Source organism: Nasonia vitripennis, assembly GCF_009193385.2.
Source record: "Nasonia vitripennis strain AsymCx chromosome 5 unlocalized genomic scaffold, Nvit_psr_1.1 chr5_random0006, whole genome shotgun sequence".
Lineage (NCBI taxonomy): Eukaryota > Metazoa > Arthropoda > Insecta > Hymenoptera > Pteromalidae > Nasonia > Nasonia vitripennis.
In genome coordinates this window covers 954,461-969,027 of record NW_022279657.1, presented here as the reverse complement: position 1 = coordinate 969,027, position 14,567 = coordinate 954,461, and the positions used below count along the sequence as shown (strand labels likewise).

At 42.8% G+C, this 14,567-nt stretch overlaps 1 protein-coding gene across 1 annotated transcript; it reads right to left on the bottom strand.

Annotated features, from left to right (window-relative positions):
• Window positions 1-11,174: 11,174 nt before the first annotated feature.
• On the bottom strand, window positions 11,175-12,533 carry LOC116417923 (uncharacterized protein F54H12.2-like). The gene has a single exon (XM_031933099.1). It carries the CDS (start codon window positions 12,531-12,533, stop codon window positions 11,175-11,177), a length of 1,359 nt encoding a protein of 452 aa, XP_031788959.1.
• Between the last annotated feature and the right edge of the window lie 2,034 nt (window positions 12,534-14,567).

Genomic DNA, 14,567 nt, shown 5'->3' with positions numbered 1-14,567 from the left:
CGTTATCCAAGGTGTCGCCGAGAATACCGCTGTGCAACGTTAACGACTTTACGTCTGCTCTTGTTAAGGGATACTTGGCTGTAGTTTTAGCAAGAGCGTTCGTGTGCTAGTAATATTCCCGGGCTTATCTTGGCACGACGCACAATGAGAGTGGCCTCCTTGATGTGTATCAAAAACCGTCGCTGGAACAGTCCATGAGACAAAAGGCGTCTTTGCTATGAACCAATCTTATTTTCATTTCAACGCCATTGAGAAGGCATTTAGGCTGATTAAAAACGTCACAATGCAAATGTCCAATCATATCGACAGACTTGCCGCCCGCTGTAACAAACATTCTGTTAATAAGACCGTGATTTGAGTCTTCAGTCTTACGCACTATATTTGTAGCGGCGTCCATTGCATCGGGGGAATCGACGCTCCACAAAGCAGAAGTTAGATGAGAGCGCATCGCGGGTGCCGCATAATTCAGCAGCGTTTCGATGTAGGCTCTGTACGGATACGCATTGTTTGGCGGTAAGAATAACTTTTGATTGAAAAATATTCTTTTTTTTTTTGCTGTACCTTCTTCTTCACTCCGTTTGCTCGCTTTTTAGCTTTTGTCTCATGGCGCGCGTTGCGCACCGGTGCACGGCTCTTTTTCTACTGCTGTTTACGTTTGACAACAAGCCCTATATAACCGTGGCGTGCATATGTCCGTATAAACTGGCGGGTCTGCTTCCCACGTTATTGTTTATAACTAAATTTGACGTTACAAAAGTCCCCGTTTGTCTGTGGACGACGTCTTCGAATCCAAATATACAGCGAATTTTTTTCATTAAATGTCGCATAATGCGGATCTTTGCATTCACAAGTACGTCTCAAGACGTAGTAACCTTGAAATTCAGTCGGTGCGAGCATTTGATGCTGTCGAAAATCTGGCGCTTTGTTTAATTCCTCGGCCAGTTGGTCCACGCTCTCGTATACTTCATGAGGAAATTTGTAGTACTGAACGCCGTCTTTGCTGGTCTCACGGCATAGAGTAAAAGTGTAGTATGCCTAGGATTCTTGAATGTGCATAACAGTGCGCGGTACTTGAATTTCGGCTAAGCACACGTGCCAATCTCTAGTCAGCCTTATTTCGCGGCACAGATACGTGGTAAAGCAAGTCGTCGCGTTGTCGGAAAAATAGCGCAAGCTGCTATTACTCGTCATTACTAAATAAAACTCGTCCACGTTATCCATATTTCAAATGCCTTTGTCCTCGCTCTCCTTTACCCAAGAGTTAAATTTATCAGGATATCCCAACCACTTGACAAACAGTTGTTTTTTATTTCCACGACCCTTGTTTTTAATAACACGTTCAATTTTAAATTCTTCATCAGCTAGCATACGGGCGGCACCTACGCGCACCATTTCCTTGTTGTAAAAAAATCCGTCAATGATTTCCCCATTAAGATCTTCCAATTTGTATGTGTTGCCTTGACTCTGAGTACGTGTTTGATTTTAAAAATTTCTTCGCTAAAGTTTTTTCGAATCCTTTCGAAAAGGTGCCCTTGGACCGACTGATACGCACGTAGTCATTGACCCTATATTTAGGCCGTATCGGGTGCTTCTTTTCTCGGGCGTGGCGCTGTTGTTCCACTTCGGCGCGGGCTTTGTACGCATTGCGAAGGTTAACGTCGGCAGACCGCATATTCTTAGATGTGTGAATCGTGTTGTTTTATGCATCGACAATTTTCTGCATCACGTCAGTGTAGCGTTTGGTGTTGCGATGGGTAAAATACCTCCACATACGCTCTTTTAGTGTGCGACTACGGCTGCTTTGATATCGGGATTTCGAGCGGTGCGAAAAGAAATGTCGTATTTTCTGAGAATTTGTTGGATAGCGCTACCTGTAAACTCCTTTTCCTTGTCCGTTTGTAAGCACTGAGGCACACGATTACCTGATGGTTTGAGAATTTTTTTCTGTTTTATCGCTTAAGGGCTCGACCAACACAAATTTATTGAGAACGTCTATGACGACGAGTAAATAGCAGAAAGCGTGATTTGCTTCTTTGAGCGATGTCAATTGACACAAATCCGCCTACCAAACATCGTCAATGTTCGTGACATTATAATGCAGTCTAAAAAATTTTTTGCGTATTGGATGATGCAGCGTGTAGAGGTGTCTTGGTTACTCAGCCACTCGTAAATGTGCTTCTTTTCTCTGCCCGTTAAAGATTTGCCTCGAGTATTGACGCGAGCAAGATTTCGGGTACCGGCGTAGCCAGCCTCATGTCCGGGATCGTAGTACTGTTTCTCGAATTTCATACTGGTAGATTAAACCATCTTTCTTGACGCATAGATCGCCTTGGTGGTCGTTGCGGCTCGTGTCTCACTTTACTCGCCAGTGGTGACGTAGCTACTGGACCCACACTTTTGCGTTTTCCCGCCTTTATTCGCGTTGATATTTGTCTAATCATTTTGAACACGTTAGTATTGCCGACGAATTCATTCGGTGTTTCGGAGCTGGCGATAAACTCTGCAAATTGAAATTGTCCAGCACGCGGCTCGTACTGGTCACCCTTTTTTTGCTTCACCAATACATCGCTCAGAGTGTCTGCGATATTCAATTGAGGCACAAAACTACCATCTATGATAACACTACCTTTATTGTTCCATGTAAGGTGATCAGACTCGTTAGCCTGCCAGTATATTAGCAGCAAACGTGCCTTCTTCTGATGCATTTTTGGCATACTTTCGATAATAGTTTCCTCCGACAGAGGCGTCGCGAGATTCACATCGCGAGGCTCTTCGACCTGCTTGTTCTCCTTAAAGAACAGAAATCTACACAGCCTTTGCAAGTAGTTTTTATACTTTTCTTTTTCACTGGTATTTTTTTTTTAATTAAGAATCTCGTACATTTCTGCGTCTAATCGTGATAAATTATCCCTGAGTGTTTGTACACCACCCTCGGTCGGTAGGGATGGAGGCGTCAGCTGCTGCTGTTGCGGGTGCGCTGACGTAGGTTGCGTGATATTTTGTAAACGCTCGGCCATCGCTTTCGGTACAATAATCATTTTTCGCGCGTGCTCCATGTCATTAGTGTAAAATTTTTGAAAAAATCGTACTGATGAGCGGCTCGAGGAGCAGTAGTAAGATAAAACCACCGCTCGGAATTATAGCACATTTTTTACGCTTTCAATTTTGTTTATTGCCTGCACCTGACGACGACGACGACGACGACGGTACGTCAATGAGTTTTCGCAAGACTTGTTTGTTTTTCTTTAGTCGACGCTTTTGGTTTTCCTTGATTTCTACCACGTCATGCAAAACGTTGAGCGCGCACTCGCAGATACACTTTATAAGATTTTTATTGGCTGTACGTAAAAGTGCGTCACGCTGTTGAGCGTTTGCGTGGCAAAGAGCGTTCAGGAGCGCAACGTGCTTCTTTGAAAACTGTTTTCCACAAACGATGCGTGGATCGCTGCGCGTTGTTTGTTTAGCCATCGCTAGTGAGAGACTGATTTTCATAAGCAGTGCTCGCCCTCTTTAATAATCATAATTTATCGACTTTTGCGCCGTACGTAGGCATATTGCGGCTGATCATCGGGAAAAATGCGCGTACGAAAACAAAACTCGTCCGGTGTATCTTCCTTCAGATCCAAGAGCAGGTAGCTGTGCGGTTGACTGCACGCATCCATGTACGCCTCTTGAAGAAATTCAGGATCCTCCGGATAGACTTGTCGCGCCAAGTACTGTATTTGAGCACGATCTAGAGGGTTCTTGAAGAGTACGATGTAATTCGAATTAAGCGATAAATCACGCTAATTCGAGGCCTTGTAAAAAAGATTTTGACACAGATAAATAGTTAATATATTTTTATGATGACAGCCACGTATAAATAAATCAAGTATCACGCTACTCGAAGATTCGCGCATCGAGTCATCGAGAATCAACAACTTTTTTTTATCATTATCGTTGGAATAGTCGGTGGGCTGTGGTAAGCCTTTGCGAAACTCGATACTTTGACTACCGGGTATTTTAAATTCATTTCGATGGGACTCCTGACATTCACCGTGGTAAAATAATACATGGTCGAAGCGCATGTTACACATGTCGCGTAGATTAGCGAGAAAGCGTTTTACGAATACGGTTTTTCCACACATCGTCGGCCTCGATACGATGCACGTAAATGGATGTTTCCAGCGAATATCCATAATTTTTACTGAAAAAAATAAACGGCGTTTTCTAGTTTGATTGCTGGCAACCCCCGTGGTAGCGGCGGTGGCGGCGGCGGACGCGGTCGAGGCACGCGCTGTTCAGCTTATTGCGTGCCTCGTCATCAGCTGCTGTCCCGCGAGATCAGCTTAATCTTATCACTCGCGGTAATCAGCTGCTTTTGAATAAATCAAGATAATTATTTCTTTTTTTCTATTATTATATATATATTTCAAGTCTATGAATATGAAGCATTGGTAGGATTTTTTTCTCACATATTTATCGATGTACATACACATTAGGATGGATGATTCTTTTTGTAACCAAAAGGAAGAGAACAATTTTTCGAAATATATCGTTTTTTCTTCAGAACAGTGCTGCAAGTTTTAAATTCATCGCGAGTCACAACGTCGTGCATAATTGTACGCCTTATCGATATAAAGTTTACCTTGATGATTTGTTTGCTTTCTTCATTTTCGTCGAATTCATCGTCGATTAGAGATCTTATGATATCAAAATTTATCTTTAGAAAATTACGATAATTAAGTCGTATGTCTTTAACTTTACAACATTCTACAGTGTTACCGCTCGGCATGATTGCTCGAAAAGCGTAAAATTTGGGCACTAAGGACATCATATTTTCAATGTACGTACTATCTCCATAACTCCTTAACTCATCGGTCATAGCACCCAAACAATTTACCTATCGGAGGCTCATATTCTTTTGGATCGATTCATTTTTTACAAAAATGCACGAGTCCGTATCGCAGTAAAGTAAGCGCTCCCCAAGTTATTCCAAGTAACCGTACAGTACGAGTCGTGTCTGCGCTGTTGTGTAAGCCAATTTACATACAGGATTTCATCGTTGACCGGTAAGATGTCGAAAACCTCTTTATCGCTTGAAAATAACAGTTGCAGCAACTTTTCGCACTCTTTAATAATGCTCGTTTGTTTCATGTTTGTCGCTACCCAAATTTGCCCCATAAACTATTCAAACAGAGTTTTGCTACAGCGCGTAACCCCGGGTTATTCGTAATTTTTTTTTACGGTCCAGTACAATACCCTCGGTTTGCTCGTACTCGGCTAAATAGCGCTCTTTGCTTTCCTCGTCGACGCACCAGTTAGGCCACGAGGATGATTCTTGTTTTATTTTTAAAAATAAGTTTACGTTCTCGGTAAAGAGACCCCCTTTTGTTCCGTCGAACCGCCTAGTGTCGTACTGCCAAATAACGTGTATCTCGCTTATGCGATACGCGAGTTCAACGGCTTTGCGCAGCTCGTCGGACACCCAAACACCCGTAAATTTGCGCTCCGATATTTGTTCGTGATTACAATCACTGGTGCGCGCTTCCTCGCAACAAGAGCGGCAAAGAGCGAAGAGTAGACGGTTGTGCATTTTAACAGGTAGAAGTGGCATGTACAGATTTCGCTGTGGTAATACTCACTTGACTAGGCCCTCGACTCTATAGAGATTATTGTAATTTTCATCGGTCAATTTGTGACACTCTTCACCCACGAAAATACGCGGATGTCCCATCGGAAATTTTTCGCGTTTACAAATGTATGGATACAGAGAACAAATGTCGGTATATTTGATTTTTTCGCCTCCTTTGACTTTATAAAAAGGGATAATGTTTTCTGTGCGACTGCCGAAAAATGTATCACCTGGGTTTAAAGTTATTTGATTCATTAATGATTGGTTTTTTATGCCGCGATCGCGGGATTTCGCAATTTTATCTCGTCAAACTCGCATTCTCATATGTTGCGAACGTCGTACCCACAATCGCGCATTTTTTCGCAATTTTGACATTGTATTTTCGTACGCCTCATTAATCGTGCGACCATAAGTTAAAGTTTTTTCAAGTAATTTATCAAAGCATTTTGGACAGCCGTGTGTATAACAGCCCTCGTACTCGAACACTATATCCTTACAGCCCCCGGTCAAAGACGATAAAAAACCGTCTACGAGAAAACCCTCGCGTAATCGAAACTCTCGAGCCCTCCCAGCGTGTTGGAGTGAATCTCCTGGGGTGGATGAGCACGGAGGAACAACACTTGGTTTGTTTAGTACAAAGCTTTATTTATAAAGAGTAGGTAGTCTCGAGCAGCGGAGCTGTTGTCACAACGGTGGTCGGCAGAAGAGAGAGCGCGAGCTCAAACGAGCGAGCGTACGTTTCACTGAAACGATGCCAGATGGCATCAGATGGCGCAGTGAACCTGTTTTGAATCAGGCGGCACGAAGACTCGCCAAGACGTGAATGATTTCTCGACCGATCTCTCGTTCGCACTGAACCAGCCACTCCAAAGATTTTTGAGAGTGTTTGCACCGCGCCGATATCCTGTAGCAGGTATAATACCGATGATTTTTTCGGAAAGGAAATATTTTCTGTACACGGAAAGAATTTTTCAGTAAAAATTACCGGAATAGCACGGTAATCGTGGGCTGCCGTATCTTTCCGAAAGTTTTTATCTGACCCAAGATATTATTTATCTTGCTCCCCGTAAATTTTACTGAACGGACACTGTAAATTTTTTGATGTCGAAAATTTTTACCGTGCTGCAGAGGAAATTCATGCGCGGCCATGTGCGTCATCTGCTTCCATAACCTCCAAATCTAACCCTGATGTACGCTCGTTGAACCCTACGAATTTCTTGGTTCAAAGTGTGTCATATGCAAATAACCCTTAATATATTAATAATACGACGTTAAGAATACGCCACGAACATGTATACAACTAAATATCATAATATAGATGCTATGAGAAAAATAAAAAAGTACCAAAAATTTTATTGTGCCGATGCAGTAAAAGTGCTCTGGATGGCGGGGCGTCCCTACGTTACTGTGCTAGCACGGTAATTTTGATCCTCAATTTCTATGTAATTTTTATTGTAAAATTCTTTCCGTGTATACAATCGAACATGCGCTCCCTGGCAAACCAAGTTTCGCGTAATGCGCTTAATCACGTGTAAAAATAATTTAAACCATCGATAAATTTCGTCCGTCCGCACTGTATTAGAACGATATTTTTTATGATGAGCACGACTTGAGGATTTGCGTTTTCATGTTTTTCCATTAGGTACTTTAAGATGAATTGAGCATCGAACCCGCTAGCGTTATGCACGATACATATGATACGATGAAAGCTGATTTTTCATGAATGTACAGCTCAACGAATTGACGTACAGGATCTTCCCGAAAAACATATTCGCGTATATCGCAAGTTTCGCAGCGCTCGCTCAAGTCACTATGCGTCAGACGATCTGTACACACTTGTTGAACAACGCACAAATTCGTTACGTGCAAACGCATATTTCTTCGGTTTTTAAATAAAGAGTCTTGCTGCGTTTCAAAATCATAAAACACGTAGAGGTACTTTTTCGATTTTTCTGTTGGTCGCTTCGGCGCACGCACAGCAGGCGTGTAACAAGCGTCGTTTGTCGAGTGTTTAATACGGCAGATTTTACAATACGAAATACCGCATTCCTGCTTTCCACAATAAGCGTGTATACGTTTAAGGCAAGTTTGACATATTTTTACCAAGTCGCAAACTTTCTTATTTCGTTTTTTTATACGAACCCGAGGTCTTGTGATTTTCGAAACAAGTAATTCCGAAAAAATTTCTAAAACAATCGTTGCATTGAATTAATTGAACATTGTCCTTCTTACAGCCCGGCGTGACAAAACAAGCGGGAAATACCGCCTTACACACGTGCTGATCTATGTAATGATATTTTCTATTACAATACGCGCAAAAAAATTTACTTTCGGCGGCACCTGTTAAATTTAAAATTGTGTCGTAATAATGATCTCTCGCGTCGTAAGAAATATTAATTATTTTTGAAGGTTGTACATCGCGTATAGTAGCACGTCTGTTGAACAAAGGTGGCTTACCAGAATCAAAAGAATTACTATCGTGCACGATGACCGCTATATTTTTACCCGCATAATAGTTTTAAAATTTTTCATTTTCGCAAAATCGACAGCCATTTGCCGGTATGATAACGTCCGCTGCGGTGGTTAACATTAATGCGCGGTCTTTTTGTAACAAACGAAGTCCATCGCGTACGGCTGTCTATACTTTTTTCGCAGCGTCAGTCGCGTCTTCTTTTAAGTTAAGAAATGCCTCGCCAAGAACTAATGACCGAGGTAAGCACAAGTTATCACGATTTCGTACGATAGAGATCAAAGAGCGTTGACCTAGCGATTTTATTCCGAAACTTTTCATTTTACCTGTACCAAGCGGAACCTCTACGTACGTCGCTTCAATGCAAAAATTATGGTCAACCTCAAAATTTTGATTGCTTTGAGTAACACCGATAACGAGTATCCACAAATCGTCTACGAAAAAATTTGCGACTGGTCGAAGCGATATACCTGCAGAACCACGAGCGAAATTTTCACTATTAATCGTTACTCCTATCGAATCACTATCAGAGGCCATAAATACTAAATACGTGTGAATGTCGCGTATTACGCGTATTCCAGCCATTAAATAGTGAAATCTCCGAACGTAGTGATTCCGCTTTTCTACGATAGCGAAACGAAAACCAGGACCCCGAAAACTCGTCGTATACTGGTTTTCTACAGCACTTTCGTCACTGTCATTAACACTGTATGCGCCTTGCCTGTCGTCGTCATCGTCGTCGCCGGTGTGCATACTATCGTCACTACGCGCAGTATCGTCACTAACACTATCGCGATGCAAATTTTCTTTATCACTGGCGGTAGTGATGCTGGCGCGACGCCTGCTACTGATATTGCCGCTGCTGCTGCTACTACGGCTAGTCGAACCGTCATTAGTGTTATTTCTACGCCGTAAACGTCGTACCCCTGAGCCACAACCACCTACCTGCGGCGTATATTGGTTACTTACAGATCCATTTGCGTCGTTATCAGTCGAGTAGTATACATTTTCCTGGTTCTGCGTTTGGCAGGCTCCTTGAATAAAGTTTTACAATCTGTAGGTGCGACTGAGTTCGCTTCCTAGAACAGCTGCAGTGGATAGCAGGCGGCGTGAGAAAAGTGCGTCAGGATTTGTTGGGAAAAGAAAAACTCTAAATAATCCTTCAAATGTGTTGTGTTTTATCACTAATGTTGACATTGAATCTATATAACAATTCTTGAATTCTAAATATGCGTAGATGGCCGATTACGAAAAAACGGGTTGACTTGAAATAAATTCGATAAGAGACGGTTACGCTAGCTCGGAGACAATTCGTACCGTCGGCTACATCTGCGCACACCAAGAGGGGCGGGAGAACGAATTCGCGTATAATACTTTCAGCTATGAGTGAGATCGAGCATACGGAGTGAACATACCGCCCGCCTCGGGTTGTTAGTACAACGATCCGAAACACAACAAAAACAGCTAAATAATTAAGTCTACATATCTACAGTTGCGTTTTTTATAAGAGTTAACAACATAATAAGTAGTCTGAAATGATACGCACGTTTTCTAAAAAAATTTTTGAGATTAGCACGTATACTTATCGGGAATCTAGGTCATCTAAGCACCGGTTTTATAGTATTAAAGATTTCTGAATTTAATCTAATTTAAAGGTAATAGTTTTTAGTCTTCAGTTGATGTGTTAGAGTTAAAACCGCCCGCCGCGGCGGCTGCGTTTTGCTTCTGTAAGTCTTGATATAGTGTAGAAGCCTTCAAATCGATAAGTAGAATAATTCTGTTGACTGGGCATTTATATGTAGTTGAAGCCGTGCGTATCGTAGCCACACGAGCGAGTCTATCTGCGCCAGGATACAACTCCTTAATCCGAGCCAATGACCATTTGGTTGGAGGTAGTAAGTCGTCTTTGAACAAGACGAGATCTCCCGCCTGCAGTTAGTTGGTAGGTCGGAACCATTTGACTCTCTGTTGAGCCTGGGTTAAATATTCTTTGCGCCACCTTTTCCAAAAATAATTACGTATGCAAGACTGCAGATATCATCTAGAACAAATAGAATTGGACTCATTAGTTTCCAGAAATGGTTCTGGACGTGCCACTAAAGGATAGCCAATCGAAAAATTTCCTAGTGTAAGTGCAGAAACGTCTTCTTCGTTCAAGCTGATCGCACACAAGGGGCGTAAATTAAGACATGCTTCGATTTTTGTTGTGACGGTCATAAATTCTTTAAGGGTCAGTTTTTTGTTGCCAACGACGTTTTAGGTGACGTTTAAATGAACGGACGTTAGCTTCCCAAAGGCCTACAAAGTTCGGTGCGCACATTTTCACGCGAATATATAACATACATCCAGAAAAAAGTACGTTTTACTTACTTTTAAAATTAGCGATAAAGTCCTGTAGTTCCCACTGCGTTAATAAATCCTCCAAGACGCCATCCAAATCTTGAGCCATTACGGTATCGGTGATAATCGTGCCGCATACACCTTCTGTGGAAAACGTCGACGTTGGCGTTACACGTGTACTTTCGTGTCGTCTATTATTTGCGCACATGCAAATTATGCCGGTTGGGACCTGTAAGCCTGCACAGTGTACGCTGGTGACTGAATCGAGATCTGTTGTTTCCCCTACTGAACGTTTCTCCGTTTCTCTGACCGCCGTGTGAAAATGTGACGCAACTTTCGCGAACGAACATGTCACACAACGGTCAGAAGAAAAACTGGAATAGGAATCTCTTTTGTATAGCTGTACTGGACGCCCGTACGGATCGGCATTCGGCAACCGACTTAATACTTTAATATAAGTTTATAATAAAGTATATTTCTCAGAAAACAAAACGCTCGTTCGTTAAACTGAGCCTATACATTTTAAAAAAAATTGTACCGATTGCAGTAAAACATTAATAAAAGATACGTCAATTCAGGTAAGAAATATAACTTTCACATAACCTCGAATATTGGTTTTTAAATCTTACATTATAAGTACCGGTGTTGACAAAATATTAAAAATAAATTGATTATACACTAATACACTTGTATTGACTCATTCAATTTTTTTTTTTTTTTTGAGGCGCTGCGATCAAGTGTGCGTGCGCATCAAGCGCTAAAATCCGTTACGATTTGGCGGCTAGAGTCGACTTCCAGAACGTTGTCGTACTCTGCGTAAACGATACAGTTGATAGCAGTGAGAAGAGCCGTCTCAAATCTCACTTCTATGCGTATGCTACCCGAGCGCACGAGATTCCAATGTGTGGCACAGTGTGCCGATAAATCAGGAGTGAGATCGAAGGCCGTCAAAAAATTGCCTTTGTAATAGTTGTAGCTATTGATGCCAAAACCTTCGTTGAGAAAATGCACGCCTGTGCCCGTGTAAAGTGTTTGAAAAGCGTCAAGGTAGAGTTTGTCGAGACCCGTGAAACGTGGCTGCAAAGGTTTGCTTGGAATTTGTACGCTGTCGACGTAGAGAGAAATATAATTTATAGAGAAGTGTTGAAAATTAAAAGGGTTTAACGCGCGGTTTCCGTTGAATGCTTTGTTTTCCACAAAGCCCAAGATTATTCTCTTTGGCAGCTGACCGTGAATGACGTTGTCGATCGAATCGCCCAATATTCCCGAGTGAAGAGTAAACGACTTAACTTCGACTCTCGTTATGGGATATTTAGCCGTGGTTTTCGATAATGCTTGCGCATGAGCCAGTAAAACTCCAGGACTGATTTTTACTCTGCGAACTATGAGTGTAGCTTCTTTGATGCTGAGTTTGAATTTTCCATCGGTTGTCGCGTCCATCAGACAAAAAGCATCCTTACTCCTCACTAGACGTACGCGCATTTCTACGCCATTAATCAGCATTTTATCCTGATTAAAGAGGTCGTGATATAGATGTCCAATCATGTCAAAGTATCGTCGATTCTGTGTAAAATATTTGCGATTTTCCAGCCCTTTGTTCACGATCATAGGTGCTGTGGCAGTGCTCACTGCATTAGCTGGCGAATCGAAACCGCCGCTTATGTCGTCGTACCACAGACTCGTTGTAAGATGTGACTCTTTAGCAGCCGGAGCGTAGTTGAGAAGCGTCTCGATGTACGCTCTGTAAGGATAGGCGTTAATAGGCGGCGAAACAATTTTCTGATTGAAAAAAACGTCAATCTGATTGAACATTGAATGCATGAAATTGTTGATCGGTCGGACTTTAAGGTCTTCGGTCGTTGCGTTAGCCTCGTCAGTGGGTACGATTTTAGCTTGAACATGAAGCATAGTGTGAGCCAGATCAAAGTAATGCTCGCTACCTGCCGGCACGACAAATTCCAATGGTGCGTCGACATCGTCGCTAAGAGACGACACAGGCTTATAATGCAGAAATCTGCTGCTTTCAATGGACGTTTGGGTGGCTGGAAGCGTGAAAAGATCCAGCTCGATGGACATGCATTCCGTCGAGTGAGAATGTAAAAATGCCATTTTTACCCCAAACTAAATACGCCTAGGACTAAAAATATCCGTAACACTTCTAAAACTCTGCTTATGCTGCTGCTGAGTACTTCTCTTTTTAGGCCTCTTCTTCGTTTTTCTCGTGACTCTCTTCTTCCGTCCTGTCGTATATTGTTTGCGTTTTTTGCTAGAGCCGATTGTACTCGATGTACGTGTCTTTCTCAACTGACGCCTTCGATGCACTGCGCGTGATTTATAACCAGAGCCTTTCATAATTTCTGCTATGTTTTCACCGGCTTTTCTCTTCAATTTGTTTCCAGACTCTTTAGTACGATATTTGAACGCCTCCTTGAAATTCGAGCCGTTGTTTGCAACGTCGTCCAATACGTTGATGCCTGTGCGCACAGCCTCTTTGCCCACAGCTCTGGCACCGGAAGCATACATCTCGCATACATCCGTGTACACGTAGAGCTGATCAGGAATAGCTCGGAAAAGCGATGCTGGTCTGTTTCCTAGCACGACTACACTACTCATTGACGATGTGACAAAGGTGCCGTTTTTTGCCGAGTCTCGGAATCTTCGAAACCGAAAATACGGCAAATTTTTTCGTTAAACGTTGTCTGATGCTGATCAACGCAGGCACACTTGCGCTGTAGCATGTAGTAGCCCTTTTGAATGGGTGCAACTTTGAGACGCAGGTGATCGTGAAAGGCGGCTGATTTATTTATTTCGTTGGCTAGTTGCTCGATCTTGTCGTAACTGCCGTGCGGAAAAAATGCGTTTCCTGCTTTGCCTTTTCCGACTGTTTAAACGTGTAAATGGCGTCCGATTCTTGAATGTGTGTGACAGTACTCGGCACGTGAATTTCGACGAGCGCAACGGACCAATTCCCGCTGAGTCTGAGCTCGAGCAAGAGCTGCGTTGTAAAGCAGCTGGTGGCGTTTTCGTTGTAGTACGTCATACTGCTATTGCTAGGCAGAACTAGGTAAAAATCGTTCTGGTACATTTTAACATTTTTTGTACTTCAGAGGCTTTGATCCACGAGTTGAATTTGTCCGGATAGCCAGCCCACTTGACGAGTAGCTGCTTCTTCGATCCACGACCCTTTGTACGAATTACGCGTTCTATTTTGAATTGCTCAGCAGCGTCCGACATGCGTTTCGTGCCAACGTGAGCGAGCTCCTCGAGATAGAAAAAGCCGTCAATCTCCTCGCCGTTCAAATCTTCCAGGATAAACGTTGGTAACTGCTGTCTGTTGGATATGCGCTTAATCTTGAAAACTTCCTCGCTAAAGTTTTTTTCGTATCCCTTCTCGAAAGTATTTTTCGTGCGACTAATGCGTACGTAAGATCCGGGCTTGTATTTATTGATTACACCTGACGCCATCTTTTCGCGATTCTTGTAAGTCGATTGCAGACGAGCTCTTTTCTCTAAATTTTTGCGCGCTTTCGCAGCATTGTAGATGCTCACGTCACAGGGGCGCATCTTTGTACCGCTGTGTTGCGTATGATTGTAAGCCTCGATGATTTTCTGCACCACGTCGATGTAACGTTGTGTGTTATTGTGAGAAAAGTATCGCCACATTCGTTCGCGTACAGTACGGTTTAGTCTTTCCACCACAGCCGCTTTGATATCGGGGTTTCGAGCTGTACGGAATTTGATGTCGCGTTTTTTCAAAAATTCCTCGTGCGAAACATCGTAGTATTGCTGCTCGTACGACGACGACGACGCCATGCTTAAAAGTTTGCGAGACGTAGCCACTTGTTCTTTGCTCGATTTCTCGTCAAAGCAGGCGATGCCGGTGATTCGCTGCTGCTGCTAGAGTTGTGTATTTCCATCAACGCGTCGATACTCTCTTTACTAGGCAGTCGTCGTTTCGCTGTATTATTCGGCTCTGTCAAATTTTTACCAATTTTCACTATTTCCGTGTTCCAATCAGCTTTATCGGCGTGTCGACTGTCTTGATGAATTTGGCGAAAGGTAAACGGCCGATGGGCACTTCCGAATGATCCACTGTTTTTTTCCTGAGTGCGACAACGTCGCTAATCAGTTCTATAATGTTGG